The sequence below is a fragment of the Arachis ipaensis genome, chromosome B8 (genome assembly GCF_059453495.1).
Source record: "Arachis ipaensis isolate K30076 ecotype BB chromosome B8, ASM5945349v1, whole genome shotgun sequence".
In the NCBI taxonomy this organism is placed as follows: domain Eukaryota; kingdom Viridiplantae; phylum Streptophyta; class Magnoliopsida; order Fabales; family Fabaceae; genus Arachis; species Arachis ipaensis.
Window position 1 is genome coordinate 141,044,077 of NC_142443.1, and position 16,713 is coordinate 141,060,789.

The following is a 16,713-nucleotide window of genomic DNA, read 5'->3' on the forward strand; positions in this document are numbered from 1 at the left end:
TTATTATTATTATTATTATTATTATTATTGTTGTTGTTGTTGTTGTTGTTGTTAAAGATGAATCTGCCAATATTATTTCTGAACACCCCTCTACAAGGATGTCTAATTGACCAACCAAAACTAGAACCAAAAATACTCTTCAAAATATTTTTCTTAGCTATTTTAATTTTTAAATGAAGGAGTTAATTAAATGTTATTTTAATGGGACATGTTACTTTGAAAGTTTTGTTATTTTGAAAATGTCATTTTTATCTCAACATTTCATGAATGATTGTGATGACAAAAGATAATAACTAGAGTTTGACTTAGAAATGTTCTGAAGTCAACTACCACCTATAATGTCAATTAATTCCTACCTATAACACCAACAATTATTTTTGTTTAATAATTCTGCACTAGGAAAACATTTGAAAATCAGTATTTTTATTGAAGTTAGCTTATTAAAATGATGTGCCAAGAGAGTCACACTTACTCCTTCAAACCACCACAATTAGTTTTTTTAATTTAAATACATGATAAATATAAAATAACAACTTTACCATACATTCAATCACATAACGTCACATTATAAAAAATAACTACTATTTTCATTGAGCGCGTGAATGATTATCCAAAAAAACAAAACAGATGTAATTGCATGACTATTTACACTATCAGTACATCAAAATTAAATTCTTATTGTTTAGAATAAAAACAATTTGATTATTACTATTCTTAAAACAGTTTGACAACTAGATTCACCAAGCTTATAATCTCTTGAATTGATCCTTTTCAGTCTTGTAAACCTGCTTAAAATTAATACACCATGAACAATCTCAATTAATGATTCCATCCATGGAGGATAAACTTTTCCAATAAGGTATTCAGTTTCATACATTCTATTATAACAAGGAAAATCTCTAGTACCAAAGTTTCCAAAGGAGGAAAAAAGGAAAAATAAGCAGATACAAAAAAAACCCTATCCGATTTGGCTCAATATAAATTTTATATAGGTTTATATTCAATTGATCCTTTGTTTCTATAATGGTTCAGGCATTCAATGGTGAACATATCTTTCTAAACTTCACCAAGATCAAAATGATTCGGTCGATATTTCACAACAGGCGACAGGCTACAGCAGCCTTTCAAGAGCCAAATTTTCATCGCCGCCGACAGCTTCCAAAATGTTCCTTACTTGAGCTTCAGGAAACCCCATCTCTACGAGTTTCTGTACCTGTAAGCATGATAAATAAAAATCATAGCTGAGATAAAATATTAAAGCTGCATAATGTCGTAACAGATTCAGAATAGAAATGGAAATAAGGGAAAGGAGCTTAAATGTTCTTGTTTTTATGCCCTAACAAATCAGAAACACTTCATCAATATTCTGAAACTAATCAGGCAAGTCGTTAATGCAAGTCCTTTTTCAAATTCAAAACACAATCTTGGTATAAGATTATATAATATCAAAAGTAGATTCATCATAAATAAAAGTTACACGTTCAATCATTTTCTAATAAAACCTCATCAGAGAACTATCTAGCATAAAAATATAAACTAGATCAAGATAAAATTTTCTTGGTCAAGTGTTTAATGAAAAAATGGCCATATCAAGAAGCATTCACAGAGCACTAAATGAACTGCCAATATATTTAAAACAGGACCATGCAAGAAACAAATGAAGAATCGCTTTGAATGTAAAGCAAATGTTGCACATTGATACAACCAATTAACGTGCATCCACATTCTAATAACAAAAACACAAAAAAACTTGGTACCTTATCTTCAATCCCAAGAGAAGTGGGCTTGGCAAAACTCTCTGTCCAGTAGCGGGCAGTGTTAACAAATGTCTGATAGTCTTTCAGATACTGCATTTTTCCATAGATTAGACAAAAGGTTAAAATGATTCAACTAGCCAAAAGTACCACGAGAAGTTTTCTACTTTTCTAGCAGCATTCTATAGAAGTATAACAGTCTTCAATATGACAAGAAAGAGAGACAACAACAAACAAAAGAATTAGTTCAAACCTGCTGTGCCACAACGGCATCTTGAGGATCATCCGGTTGAGGAGCAGAGAGAAGAGCTTGCACAGAAAGAAGCGCAGTCTTCAGAGTGAGTGCAGGACTCCATTGATCCTTCAATATGTCCAAGCAAATAGCTCCACTCTGGCTGCTGATATTAGGGTGCCTGCAAGGCATAAAATACACAACAAAATGGACGGTCCATTAACTGAAACAGATATTTCCCTATAGCAATCCATTAAAGCTACATTCGTCATGCATGTTTAATAATAAAGCAACCTTGAGTTTGCCTTAGAGCCTGATTACTTCTTGTAATATTATGACTTGCTATTTTCCAAATTTGAGAAAAGCATCAAACATGAAAAATATATTTTGCAAGTTTAACAACCACTGAGAACCAGGGGCAGGGAGATAAAGGCATGAGATTAAGATACAAAACTCACAATATTAATAGATGTTGAGATGAAATGCCACACTACCATATGCTATTTTATGAAAAGGAACAATATATGATGCTTCTCTAGTCGGTTAAAATCAGCCTGTGCCTTGCAGTGATATCAATACAAAATTGAAACAGATGGAAAACCCTAGCACAAAACCTTGGGACAATTCTGTAGACCTGCTGAGGTAAATGAAACCTCGAGTTTGCCACAGTACCTGTGTACTTGCAATTATTATAACTCATTACTCAATATTGTCCGAATTTGAGATAACATTGATACGTATATGAGAAATATATCCATGATGCTCAATAATCAATGAAGATTGCACATAAGGGTGTCAGCAACAAGATCTCAACATATTATGATACATTTTCCCACTCCGTTTTATGAAAAATGATCAGCATATGGTGATTCTCTAAGAGGATACAATGAAGTTGCATAGGCAGCATTGATAATGAAATTAAAACAGAATAACTCCTAGCTCAAAACCTTTTGACAATTGCATAAATATCCAAAGATATTGGTTTTAAAAGAGCTCATCCTCCAAATCCAAGCTCTAACTATACTCTCTTATGGATGACATATCTACTCTACACATTTCCACACACACAAAAAAATGCCAAACAATAAAACACAATGATTTGCATGTCCACATTGACAACCACTAAGTAGCAAGAACAACAACTGAGCCTATCCCTACTAAAGGTATATATGTTTATCGAGTATTGATTTTGGAGGAAAACGGAGAAAAGGCAAGGGTTTTAAGAGATTACGCTTTACCCTTCAACCCATTCTTACTTCCAAAATCACTACTCACAAGCACACCCTAAGGAGGGTTAGTTACATAAATCAAACAATACCATAGACCATAATGTCCTGTTATAACCATGCTTATGGATACATTTGGAATGAGGATGGGACACTGAAACCAAGACACTAATGTCCTTCCTTCTGAAGCTTTGTCTCAGTCTCAATGCAATCAAACATATTTCTATACACTAACCAAACCAAACCGAGCCCTAAACCCTGAAGGAACTTTCAAATATATATACACATAAATGATAATTTAGAAAAAAAAAAATAAAGAAATCCTACCAGACTTTGGTTGAAAACTGCATCTTTGGTGGTTCAAACGGGTACCCATCTGCAACAGCAACAACAACAAGAAACAATTGAACACAATGAAGACTCATCACCAATTGAAAACAAAGTAACAAACAAAAACATGAATTGAAGGCATACGAAGAACGAATATCAATTGAATTGGGGGAAAATGAAGGCGCATATATACCGGGCAATGTGATGTCGATTTTGAAGACGCCACCTTCGTAAGGGGTTCCGATAGGACCGGGAATGGTTCCGAGGAGGAGAACGAGGTTATCGGATTTAGGTGTGACCTTGATTCCCGATCCCTCAGCGTCCTTACCACATTCCACCAGCTCCTTCTGCACGCGCGCAAAGTCTATCATCCTTCTTCTTCAAGAATCAAATTTCCCAAAACAAACAAGAACAAAACCCTAAGTAATGTCAAAAACGGAAATTAATGAACATTAAAGAAGAAAATTACAAACAAGAAGAAACAAATAGCACTATTAATTAAACAATTAATCAATTAAATTGTTATTATATTATTCTTTGGTCGTAAGTAAGAATTCATTTGTAGAGGGGAAAAAATGTGATGAAGAAGAAGAAGGTGATTAAGTAACCTTGAGTTGTGTAGAGAAGAAGGTGAGAATAAAGGTGGAGTCTTTTTGGCTCTTTCTCTTTCTTTGTTTTGCTCTGAGTCTCTCACAGACTCTAACTTGCAGTGCGAATAATGGTGGAGTGAGTGGTCAGTGGTCACCGATGCCATTACACACGTTATTTATACTCCTTTCTTTTCGCCACAATTTTAATATTAAAATAATACACAACTATGAACTATATATTAAAATTAGGTAGCTATTCTAATAAAAATTTTATGATAGTATTATATGAAAATATTTTATTTTATTTATTGAATAATAAATTATAAAGTTTAATTTTTATAGCCAGTGAGTAATAGTTCAAATGGCATAGACTCTACATACTCAATTAAGAGGTTGCGAGTTCGAGTCTCCTATCTTTCCAAATTTAATGGTATAGTCTTCCTATACTCAATTAAAAAGTTGCGGATTCGAGTCTCCTATTTTTGATAAAAAAAAATTTAATTTTTATACATTATAAAAATATTATAGGATAAAATATTTTTTGTAGTATAATTTAAAAAAATTTATTAAAAAATATTCATGAACTATTAAAAATGGACAGAAAAGTATTGTATGGAATTCAAATTGATAGCTCATTAATATTTTAAAGAAGTCTCGTAATTAAATATTTTGTTAGCTTTTTTTTAACGTATGAAATAAAAATATATATTTTTTTTAATTTTTAAATTATTAATTTTTTCTCGAATTATGGTTGGTTTAATTCGAACCAGGATGGTTCGAATTACTTTGTCAGCTTTCTCTCTCTATAATTCGAACCATCCTAGTTCGAATTATATGCACTTGAAGTTCGAACCATCTTGGTTCGATTTATTAACAACAGTCAACATGTAATTCGAACTGTACTGGTTCGACTTACTAACAAATGCAGTTCGAACCACGTTGGTTCGATTTATATTAATATACGTTCTGGCGCATTACTGAAACCATTTTCAGTTTGGCTTATATACGTAAATTTTAGATGACATTGGCTTATAATGGTTTTTTGCCCTAATTAGTTACACGTGTAAAATTATTTTACGCGAAAAGTGTATCAAAATTAAATCGATAATAAAAAATAGTAATCTATTTACAATAGAATATATAATTTTTTTCTTTCAAGAGACTAATTTAAATAACCATTTCTAATCATGAAATATTTGGTCGCTGACAATACTGACTATCCAAGATTTAAATAAATTTAATAACTATCAAAATTTAGCTCGATTTGATGATTTTAACCAATCGTTAGTTTCAGTGTAATACTGTTAGTTAAATGTCCTATGTGACATGATATATTTTAGTGTAAAAATAATTTATTTAATTAACAAAAATTTGAAAAACTAAATAAATATTAATTTAATTATATAGAATTAAAATTAAAATATATCAAGCTTAACTAAAATGAATTCAGCAACATACTTTCGATTAATACTCTCATTCTTTCTCTGCCATGTCAAACCCCTAAAATATATCTATCTTAATTTTTTTCAGTACCAATTTGAAGGAGAAAAAGCAAATTGAAGAGTTATTGCTAGAATGGAGTGATCCAATTTTAGAAGATTCCCAACACAACGTATTTGAACATCTGAAATTCTCAACAAATTTAAAGAAACTGACTGTTAATTGCTATGGCGAAACTAGTTTTTCAAATTAGTTGAGTGATTCCTCATTTGGCAACATAGTGAGTTTGAAGATTGAAGATTGTCATCATTATTTTTCATTGCCACCCCTTAGATGATTACATAATTTAAGTGGTTGTTTGTGTGCCATTATTTTGATAAAGATTTTTTTTTCAATGAAAAATATCTTTTTTTATTTTTTAGCGTGTTTGGCAAATTTTGAGTAGTAAAAGTAAAAGCATTAGAAAAATAAAAAAAAATCTTTTTTGAGAAGCTGTAATTTACATATTTTTTTTAAAAGATTTTTTTCCTTAAAAATAGATGTTTTTCATGTAATAAATAAACAAAAAAGTATTTTTATATTGTTATATCCAAACATAATTGATAGATAAAAAAATTTTTTTGCATGAGATACCTAAATATAAAATTACTTTTACTTTTCCATAAGATCTGTTAAAAAAAATAACTCGAAAAAAATATTTTTTTAGAAACTCATCCAACAAACCCTAAAAGAACTATTCATTTTGAGTGTGACATCAGTAAAAACTATTGGGTCTGAATTTTACACAAGTAATTTTCCTTCACTCCAACCGTTTTTCTTCTTGGAGACTTTGAGATTTGAGTCAATGGCAAAGTGGGAGGAATGGAACATCATAGATGATATAATTACTGAGTTTTTCAGTCTATCAAAGCTATCTTTGAGTGATTGTCCGAAACTCAAAGGAAATCTATCTAGCAATCTTCCTTGCTTGATTGAATTTCTTGTATACAATTGTTGCCTACTTGAATCACAGTTTTCAGGAAAAATGGACAACAGAAACTAACATAATGAGAGACAAAGATTTTGAGGATTAAGAGAGTGAGAATAGTGAGAGTTTTTTCATATTTTTGCAAAATAGGATTTTCAATGGAGAAGATCACACCAAATGATGAAAAAAAATGGAAAAGTATATGAAATCAAGAAGTGATCAGCTAAAAAGTAAATAACTTAACTAATTTATAATTATATTTAATTAATTTTATTTGTTTTTAATTTATAATATTTAATATTAATTGCTTCTCACCCCAAATTAAAATTCTGAATGATACGTTGGAGAAATAGGAGCGGGAATCATAAAACTTCCAACAATTCCGATTCTTAGTATATAAAAAAATGTATAAAATATATAAAAGAATATCCATTTAGTATAAAAAAGAAACATTCTGATACTTAGTAAAAGAAACATCCTAATGCTTAGCATAAGTACCATTCACATAGAGGTTTTGGATTCACCCAAAGATATTTAGCTAATTTTTTGCTGGTACCTTCTTGGTTCCCTAGCATTGTTGAAAAAAAATTGGAGTTAAAATGGTAACATAATCTTTTAGGATTCAGTTGGAGTGTATTTTATTGCTTATGACACTTAATTAAAGGTGTTACACTAAAATTAACGATTGGTTAGAATTGTCAAACATAGCTAAATTTTGATAGTTACTAAGTTTATTTAAATTTTTTATGGTAAAAAATGATTATTTACTCATTTTTATATGATCAGTCATAGGAGTGGCAAAACAATCTGGTCAGTCCCGCCCCATCCCGCCAAATCCCACCCAACCACCAAATTAATATGGGTTCAACTTGTCACCCTACCCGTGTGCCCGACCAAAGAGCGGACGGACGGGTTGGCGGTCCGACTTGCCTTTTTTTTTTTATATTTTTTAACAAAATTCTTTCTTTTATGATAAAAGTTCAATTTACCATACTAATGATTATTTTATTTTATAATAAAATTATTTTATCTGATTAGTTTTTTAATATATAGAATAATATTTTAAATTAATTATTAATCCATAAAAAAATTTATTAACCATAATAATTTTTTTAATGTGAAATTAACAATAATAAAAATAACTTAATAAATAATAAGTCTCAAACATAAGTACATAACAACAATAAAACAAACACATAATTCACACATAAATTCATATCAAATAATTCTACTATACTTAAAATAAAACACACAACATAATCCATAAATCAATAAGACACCCAGAAAAAATTCATAAATCAACACACATAAATCAATTATCAACTTCCAAATCAATAAAATTTAAATCTGATTCGGAAGTTGAAACACCGCCTTGCCTGCCACCTTAAAAAATCATATCTTCATCTTCACCTTCACATTCACCTACAATTAGAAGAATACCCAAATTTAGAATAAGAAACAAATATTTAAATATTATATAAATATTAAATTAATAACTAACAATCTAATTACTATCAACAAAGCATTTATTCCAATTGCGAGTACAAATCATAACCTCAATATTTTCTGACAACATACGACTTCTATATTTATTAATGACATGAGCTCCAATACTAAAGGCAGATTCCGAAGCAACTGCAGTAATTGGAATACTCAATAAGTCACGTGCCATGATTGATAACTTCGGATAACAACTTTTATATAATTTTTACTATTCTAAAATATCTAAATCTTCAAAACAATAATTGACAAAAGTGGCTCTTTCAAACATGTATCAAGTGAATTTTTTCCACAAAAGACCTCAGCTTGATGGTTACGTTTCATCAATTTCTAGCAAAATAGAAATAAATTATCTTGTTAGTACTTAGGATAGAACAATGACAATTAATAATATAAGAGAATCAAAATATGTTAAACATTACTTATACCAACAATTACAAGTCGCTTATTGCTTGCACTTTCAGGAGTATGGGTGATGAATAAAGATTGAATACTAGGTCTTTAATTTGTGCTTCAACAGTTGAAGAAGAATTTTTGTCATATTTTTCAAAGAGCTTGTATAATTTATTTTTCACATGTTCCACCTTTTCTTTTGCAATCTAGCATTAATCTCTTCATACATAAGTTCTAAAGTAGAAATCTTAAGTCTAGAATCAAGAATAACACCAAATGCAAGAATGACATTATAATTTTTTCAATACTTCTTAAATTTGTTTATCATTTTTTCTCCTATGTTTCTTAAAAGTTCATCTTCACTTTTCAAACTTTCCATCAAAACACGTTGAATATGATAGACTTATAGAAAATATAAATTTAAAATAGGGTAAGATGTGCCAGAAATCAAATTAGTAGTTTCATAAAAGGGGTATAATAATTCACATATCCTTTCAGCTCTCCCCCATTCATCAACCGAAGGACAATGCTTATAAGTATGATCGGTTGACTTTAAATACTCAAAGTCCTTCCGATGCTTGATAGCACTTTCGAGCATAATGTACGTAGAATTTCATCGAATAGTAACATCTAGATGCAACCCACTAGTAAATTGCAAACCTTAAATAGCTGAAACACATCCTTTAAATCTTATCATTCTATTTTTCGATCTCCTTACATATTTTACACTTTTCATAATCTTATCCAATGCATCATGAGCAATTTTTAATTCATTATGCACAATAAGATTCAACATATGCGCATAACAACGAATATGAAAAAGCTCCCCATCTCACAACAACTAATCATACATATTTAATGTACTTTTCAAATGATAACTTAATTACAAAATGATCTTATAATGATTAATTAAGATATTAACTTTAATTAAATTGAAGTAATTCAAGTTATAAGTATAATTAGTTATCAGATTAAAATAACATCTAATTAAAAACTGACACATCATAAAAAATAAATTATATATTATTTTAAAGAGGGTTGGATAGAATTTATTTTTAGATAAATATTTTAGAATAAAGTGATATATGTAAAATTCAATGTATAATGTTGAATTATCTTTCTTAATTAAATTGACGCATAAAATGTTTAGAATCAAGAAACTATTAAATTTTCGTACACTATTTATAAGTATAAAATATATTTTAAATATGCATTCAATTTTATACGATTATATTGAAAAAATAACTAATTTTCTCGCTCAACTTACATTTTTTTTTTCATTTTAAAGGCTTTTTTGGGTGTCTACATTGTAAAGCCTTTGTGAAAATTAAAAAACGAAATTCTTTTTTTAGTACATTTACTAAATCCAAAAAAATCTTTCTATATACATGTAATCTTTTAACACATGATCTTTTATAAGAGGACATTTTGTTTGTTGTAAAATGCAAAGTAATAAGAAATATATAATATAGATCATTCAAAAGAGCTCGATTTAAATAGGGAGAGAAATTAGTAATTTTCAATCATCTCTTTCAATAATGTCATTAAAGATAACTACAAATCGCAAGAGTTTATACAAACAACACTTATATTAAAGAACCACACAATATGACACACCAATCTCATACAAAAAAAAATTAGGTTGTCAAACGAGTTAGTCCGATCTATATAGATTTGACCCATTAAATATGTGAGTTAAATGGGTTAGACCGTTTAAATCCGCTTTATTCGCGAGCCATAATTTTTCAATTCGGATGGGTTAGATGGGTCAGTCTGTTTATCTTTTTATTTTATTTTTAAAAAAATGTTTTTTTAAGTTAATAGATCGGATTTTCGGGTTGGATCGAAAAACATATCGACTGAAAGTACTACTTTTTAAAAAAATGTAAAAAAAATTAAACAGACCACCCGTTTAACCAGTTATTTTTTTTTTCGAGTTAATCGGGCTCAGTCCATTTAACCCGAAATTTAAACGGGTTTAATTTTCGAGGCAAAATCCGTCCATTTAAATAGATAAACGGACTGACCCAATAGATTTGACCTATTTTGACGGCCCTATATAAAAATAACTACCATTCATAATACACCTCAATAGGATTTTTTTTTTTTTTTTTACATTATTATTGCATAATAATTAAGTTCAAATTCAAATTTTTGTCTCAGCTTTTTAAATATACTGAAAGAACTGAAATTTTAATTCTTAACTACCAAACACAATATTGAGTCGTAACCTCCCAATTTCAATCTCGGTCTCTAAGAACAAATATTATCTTATAGATATTGAAGAAAAACCAAATCATTTGGGTGAATGAGTAAACAATTTTCGATCTTGGGCACTGCTAAGTAATGGGTTGATGATCCGGTTCTTGATATTCTTAACATTAAGATTCTTCATGTTGCCAAATTTGATCTTGCCAAGTCTTTTCTTCTTCGAAGTCGCCATTGTTAATGGTTCCATTTCAACAAGAAGCTGAAACATTAAATAATAAGGAGATATCGTGAGATAAAAAAAAAATTAGACTAAAAAAATATTTTTTTGTTAATATTAATTAATTTTTTTAAAAATTAGTTTTTTTATTCTAAATTATATATATACTAAATGCATATTTGCTAAATCTTGAAAGAAGTTGAATTCGTTAATATATAGATATGCAAAATCAGAATAAAATTTAGGGTTTAATTTTTTAAATAAAAATGATATTATTAATTTAAGAGCGATAGTTTCTTGTTATTTTATATATTTTAAATAGGTTTAATTATTTTGCTGGTCTTATAGTTTCGCAAAATTTTCAATTAGGTCCTATACTTTTTTTTCTTTAATTGAGTCCTTGCACCAATTTTTTTTTAATTGGTCCTTACTCCTTACACTTTTTTTTTCTTTTTATTTAGATCCTTGTATCAATTTTTTTTTTAGTTGGGTCCCTATAAAATTAAGCTAATTACTAGTAAGAGGGACTTAATTAAAAAAAAAATTGGTACAGGGACCCGATTAAAAAGAAAAAAAGTATAAGGACCTAATTGAAAATTTCACGAAACTATAGGGACTAACAGAGTAATTAAACCTTTTAAATATAGCATAATTTTTGTTGTTAAAACAACAGAATAAATTAAAATATTTCATTATATTATTATACAATATTATCTATTAATTAGGACATATTTTATGATGAATAATGTAATTATCATTAATTATTAAAACAATGAAATAAAGAAGAGATTAAAAGATTATTACCGCGTTAGAGTTTTCTGATGAAGCACTTTCAATGCTTTCATCAACACTTTCGTCATCAATGGATGTCTTAGCAGGCTGTTGCAATAGTTTCACGGTTTCTTCTTCTTCATCATTAACTGCATTTCTCAATAATAATGTTATATAAATTTTCATAATTTAACCCCTAATTATATAAAATGCTAAAATTTAATTTAGTATACTTACATTTTTCTTGTTCTTTCTCCTCTTCGTCGTTGTTGTTGTTATTGTCGTCATCTTCTTTTTTCTTGTCTATCTTAATACAGTATATTTTAAAACTTGGCGATCTACAATCTAAAAGTATAGAAGTTTTATCGCAATATGTGTTGTTCTCAATGTCTTCGTGTTTCACATTTATTTTATCATATGTATAATTTTCTTTTAGTAATTCACCACTCTTTTCTTTTTTCTTAATATTTTTTTCAATGTCTTTCAATTTTTCTTCGTCTTGAAAATCTCTGTGTTCCTCAATATATTGCGCATTATGCTTCTCATTGTTGTCATCATCGGCAGAAGAAGACAATAAAACCACATTAGAAAGCCGCTTTATATGCGTCGGTGATGTAATATATTCCTTTATACCGTCTTCGTTGACAGCTCCATCATCATATAAGAGGCTCTTCTCTTCAAATTTGTTGATATTCTTACGACTCTTGAACTCTTCGAATTTGCGAGAAAGTCTCGAGCGAACGCTTACAGAAAATACTTCTGTTTCTATCGTCGCGGCTGCACCTTTTGGATTGATAGTAGAATTTTGGCTTCCCATAATTGGAGATGCACATAAGTGTTGAAAATACAAATTAGGGTTTGGAAGAGAGGAGGGGGTATGTGTTCACTTAACTCTCACCTTTTTATTTTAATTTTTTGTTTTCCCTAAAATATGAAAATAAATTGGAGAGGTCTTGAGGATTATTGTTAAGGGTTTTGGTTATAAGGTGGATGTTGAAATAACAAGAAACAGTTAGTGTGTACTTCTTGGTGTACAATAATAGGAAAATGGATTGCACATAAAAAGTTGATGAACTAATTAAATTAGTATGGAAACTAAACTTTCTAGGTCTCTAGTTACATTATTGTTGTATATTTTACTATTTTTTAAAATTACTATAAATTGCACTTATTATACATAAATTAATTGTTCATGTAACATTGTGAAAAATTATCAATATCTTCAATAGAAATTAAAGTTAGTTATAAAATTAAAGTTAGTTATAATAATTCTCAGACATTAATCATTAAAAGATGATATATAACAATATTGTCATATATATATAATTATATGTAGGTTTAATTAGTTTCGTAGACTCTAAATGCTTTTACTAAATTTTTAACTAGATTGCTCTAATTTAAAAATTTGTATATTAGATAAAAAAAATTTAATTTTATTTTTACTAATAATTGTCTTTAGAAATAACAAATATAAAATAAATTATAAAATATTTTTAACGGTATTTGTTAGTAAAAACTTAATAATAAACTTCTAAATTATAAGAATTTATTAAAAATTCTACAAAAGTATATAAAAATTCATACATAATAACCACATATGTTCTTACACTTGAGTTATGAAATCAGAACTTAAACAAGAAGAAGATGAGGATGAAGAAGAAGATATTGGCGAGTCATATAGCCTCATAAAATCAAAGAATATTGGCTTATTATTATTATTAGCCACCTCGACAACATTATTAATTTTGTTGTTGACCATGTGATGTTGACTTTCTATGCTTCTTTTCTTCTTGAATATGCGGCAAAGAACCCAATTCCCTAAGTCTTCTACATACTTCTGCCAACATAAAATCAATCATACATAAATTAAATAAAATATGGTCATACACACAATAATCTTACTATTTTAGTTAATATATAATTTACTATTATTTTTGTAAAGATTAGTGTAACTAAAGAATAACGACCAAGCCAAAATAAAATCTAGTGTTATAATTAAGAAAAGTTATGTTACTTAAATGTTAAGTTAGTTAGTTAGTTAGTTAAATAAGCAATACTAAATTCTGTTTTAGCTTGATCAGATTCTTTAGTCACACTAGTATATTTATAATCTCCAAAAATAATATAATTTTTTTGAAGGAAAAAAATTGACAATAATGTTGAGAATTTAAATAATAAGAGTGTCGCGAAAACAGAATAACAAAATATTAACACGAGAAATTAATTGATTATGCTTATTAATTAAATCGTATGTCTATTATAAAGATGATAAATAAATATTTTATTAATAATGATCTCTACCATTTATTTTTTGTATGTTGTAAAATATAATGTGGGTGTAAATATAACAAATCAAAGAATATTATTGATGAGTGTAATATTACATGAAAGTTAAAAAAAATGGAATATAATTAATGCTAATAATTTTGGGATTAAATTACACAGTTGGTACTACACTTTCAGTGAAATTGTAAATTGGTCCCTACATTTTAAAAGTTTGTAATTGAGTCCTTAAAGAAAATTAAAATTTGTAATTTAATCTCCGTCGTTCAAAAAAGTGTTTGATTTAACAGAATATTCTTAGCATACGCTGAGAATATCTGTTAAATTAACATTTTTGAACGGTAAGGACTAAATTGCAAATTTTAATTCTCTTTAGAAACTCAATTACAAACTTTTAAAATGTAGGGACTAATTTGTAATTTCACTAAAAATGTATAGACCAACTGTGTAATTTAACCTAATTTTGGCTACCCATTAATTAGGCCATTATAAAAGAAAAAAAACTTGTAAAAACAAACTTTGTAGTAATAACTGAAAAAATAATCACCTGGGATGAATTAGAAGGAGTAGTGACAAGTCGATACTCACGCATGATCCAATGAGTTCTAGAGCCATTTGGAGATTTTCCATGATAGAATACAAGAGTTTTTCTTATCCCAACAATATTACTATTATTATTATTATTACATGATGTTGAAATTATTCTTTTGTCTGATCCAGTTGCTTTCCAATATCCAGATTTCGTTATTCTGTTCATTCGGTTACCGTTTCTATACTTAACTTCCTTTGAGCTGAACAAGTATCTCTCTTCTTGCTCCCCATAATTATTATTATTCCCTAATAATAAAATAAAAAAAAATAATAAGATCATAGTTATAAGAGCATATATATCTATGACATTAATAAATAATGCTATGTTAATGTGATTTTGTTTATTTATATTTGTTTCTCTTCATCTTTTAATCAATTTAGTAATAATTAAAAGATATTACTATATCCGTTAGACATTAAAAATATATATATATTAAAATATAAAATATAAAATACATACTAAAAATAAGTTAAATAATAAAATATTTTATATAAAATATATAGTGAGTGATTTTGATCGATGATTTTTAATCTACACGTAATACTTTTGTATTACATATACTAATGAGCTCTCTTGCATGGAAAATATGTCATTAATGATGATGAGTTTATACTACATATTGTAAAAATACCTTAATTAGTTAATTATTCCTAGAGCTATATGTAAAAAAAAAAAATGAGTAAAAATTAAATAATATTTTAATTTAACTTAGTTTCATTCTAACCTTTAGTTTCAATTTAGTTTAATTAATTTAGTCTATCTTTAGCTTTTTCTTTTTTTGAAGAAATTATTAAATTAAACATTTTAAGAAGCAAAGACTAAACGGAATTATACTTCACTATAATTTGGTAACTTTAATAAGAGTGAAACTAAAACATTAAAAAAAAAAAAAAAAAAAAGAGGTAAAGATTTTGATATTGATTACCTGGCAAATCCCAAGGATCATAGTTGCATACATTGATCTCAGGAATGATTGAAGCTGGCAACTGAAAAGAGAAAACCTTACATTTCAAATACTGAAATAGAAGCTCCTCTTCTGTTGGTTGGAACCGAAATCCAGGTGGCAATAATCTCACTCCATTCTTGTTCTTCTTAACAAACCTCATCTTCTTGCTCATCATAAAATAATTATAAATAATAAAAACTTAGAAAACTGGACCAACTTATTGGTGATAAAATGAAGCTTTGTGTATGCTTATTTATAAGCATATTATATATAGCTAGGTTATTTAATTTTTTTGGAGTTAGTTGGGAGGGAACTTAAGCATGTAATAAAGGGGACAATGCTTAACTGACTAAGTTTGTTCTTTGGAATTTTAATTAATTAATTAAAAGTTGTTATATATTATATTGAGTTTCACTACACCACATCCAGCAAATAGCAGCGGTTATGCAGTCGATTAGCAGTGATTTTTAACCGCTGTCAAACGAATAACAGCAGTTGATAACCCATTAGAAGATAGTGTGCGGCTAAACCTTTAACAACGGTTAATGGTAACCGCTGCTAAATGGTATTTTTTGACAGTGTAAAGCGTTTTATACAGTCGTGTAATTACATCTATTCTTTTGGATGACTATTCATGCGATTAATATAAAAGGTAGTTATTTTTACTAATAATATGACATTGCATAATTACAATTTACTTTACATTGACACAGTGCATCAAAATTAAATTCATATTATATATATCAAATTTAAAAAGATCTTTTTCTTTGCCTTTTTTGCTATGCCTGACCACCACCTTTTGTATCATAAAATATAAAGTGATTGGTCATAAAATTAAATATTTTGCATGCTTTTCTTAGAGTCATGGAAATATGATTTCAGATTCCATGGTTCTACCAATTATGTATTAACAAGTATTGAGAGATAATTAATTAGCAAAAGAATTAATTAAGACCTAATTAAAATTTTGAAATTTAAAATTTTCTATATATATATGTTCATCTAATATTGGATTGGCGGTGGTGATTGACTATTTTCAACTGGAGTTGTTGGATTTGGTTTAACGATTTAATCAAACTTAGGGTTTGTTGGATAGGTTTTTGGAATCTCCTATGTGAAATTATAGGAAAATTTTCAAGTGTGCCGTCATATAGGTGTTTCAGTGATTTTTAACCGTTAATCTTAATTATAAAAAAAAATATATAATATATATAATTAAGATCAACGATTAAAAATCACTCAGTACGACGGTACACTTGAA

General features: G+C 28.1%; 2 protein-coding genes across 4 annotated transcripts; both read right to left on the reverse strand.

Moving 5' to 3' along the window:
• Nucleotides 1–822: 822 nt before the first annotated feature.
• Nucleotides 823–4,296, reverse strand: UBC27 (ubiquitin-conjugating enzyme 27). 2 transcript variants are annotated; one of them, XM_016315705.3, is made up of 6 exons: nucleotides 4,151–4,296; nucleotides 3,736–3,920; nucleotides 3,540–3,588; nucleotides 2,008–2,167; nucleotides 1,758–1,847; nucleotides 823–1,213 (listed from the first exon to the last, which is right to left on the reverse strand). In XM_016315705.3, exons 1-6 carry the CDS (start codon nucleotides 4,294–4,296, stop codon nucleotides 1,112–1,114), a joined length of 732 nt encoding a protein of 243 aa, XP_016171191.2. In that variant the 3' UTR covers nucleotides 823–1,111. The 2 variants fall into 2 exon arrangements, with proteins under 2 accessions (XP_016171191.2, XP_016171190.1); XM_016315704.3 differs by having other exon boundaries at nucleotides 3,736–3,961; nucleotides 4,151–4,281.
• An 8,907-nt stretch (nucleotides 4,297–13,203) lies between these two features.
• Nucleotides 13,204–15,677, reverse strand: LOC107612115 (NAC domain-containing protein 83). Of its 2 annotated transcripts, none has more exons than XM_016313939.3 (3): nucleotides 15,432–15,677; nucleotides 14,462–14,751; nucleotides 13,204–13,468 (listed from the first exon to the last, which is right to left on the reverse strand). In XM_016313939.3, exons 1-3 carry the CDS (start codon nucleotides 15,625–15,627, stop codon nucleotides 13,235–13,237), a joined length of 720 nt encoding a protein of 239 aa, XP_016169425.2. In that variant the 5' UTR covers nucleotides 15,628–15,677; the 3' UTR covers nucleotides 13,204–13,234. The 2 variants fall into 2 exon arrangements, with proteins under 2 accessions (XP_016169425.2, XP_088353203.1); XM_088497077.1 differs by having other exon boundaries at nucleotides 13,230–13,465.
• Between the last annotated feature and the right edge of the window lie 1,036 nt (nucleotides 15,678–16,713).

What these genes read in the sequence shown, in the direction of transcription:
- LOC107612115 (XM_016313939.3), bottom strand. Translation starts at nt 15,627, where the DNA reads ATGATGAGCAAGAAGATGAGGTTTGTTAAGAAGAACAAGAATGGAGTG. An exon ending in TGATCCTTGGGATTTGCCAG is followed by an intron (nt 14,752 to 15,431) that starts GTAATCAATATC and finishes TTTTATTATTAG; the next exon opens with GGAATAATAATAATTATGGG. An exon ending in CTCCTTCTAATTCATCCCAG is followed by an intron (nt 13,469 to 14,461) that starts GTGATTATTTTT and finishes TTATGTTGGCAG; the next exon opens with AAGTATGTAGAAGACTTAGG.
- UBC27 (XM_016315705.3), bottom strand. Translation starts at nt 4,296, where the DNA reads ATGGCATCGGTGACCACTGACCACTCACTCCACCATTATTCGCACTGC. An exon ending in TCTTCTCTACACAACTCAAG is followed by an intron (nt 3,921 to 4,150) that starts GTTACTTAATCA and finishes TGATTCTTGAAG; the next exon opens with AAGAAGGATGATAGACTTTG. An exon ending in ATGCCGTTGTGGCACAGCAG is followed by an intron (nt 1,848 to 2,007) that starts GTTTGAACTAAT and finishes GGAAAAATGCAG; the next exon opens with TATCTGAAAGACTATCAGAC.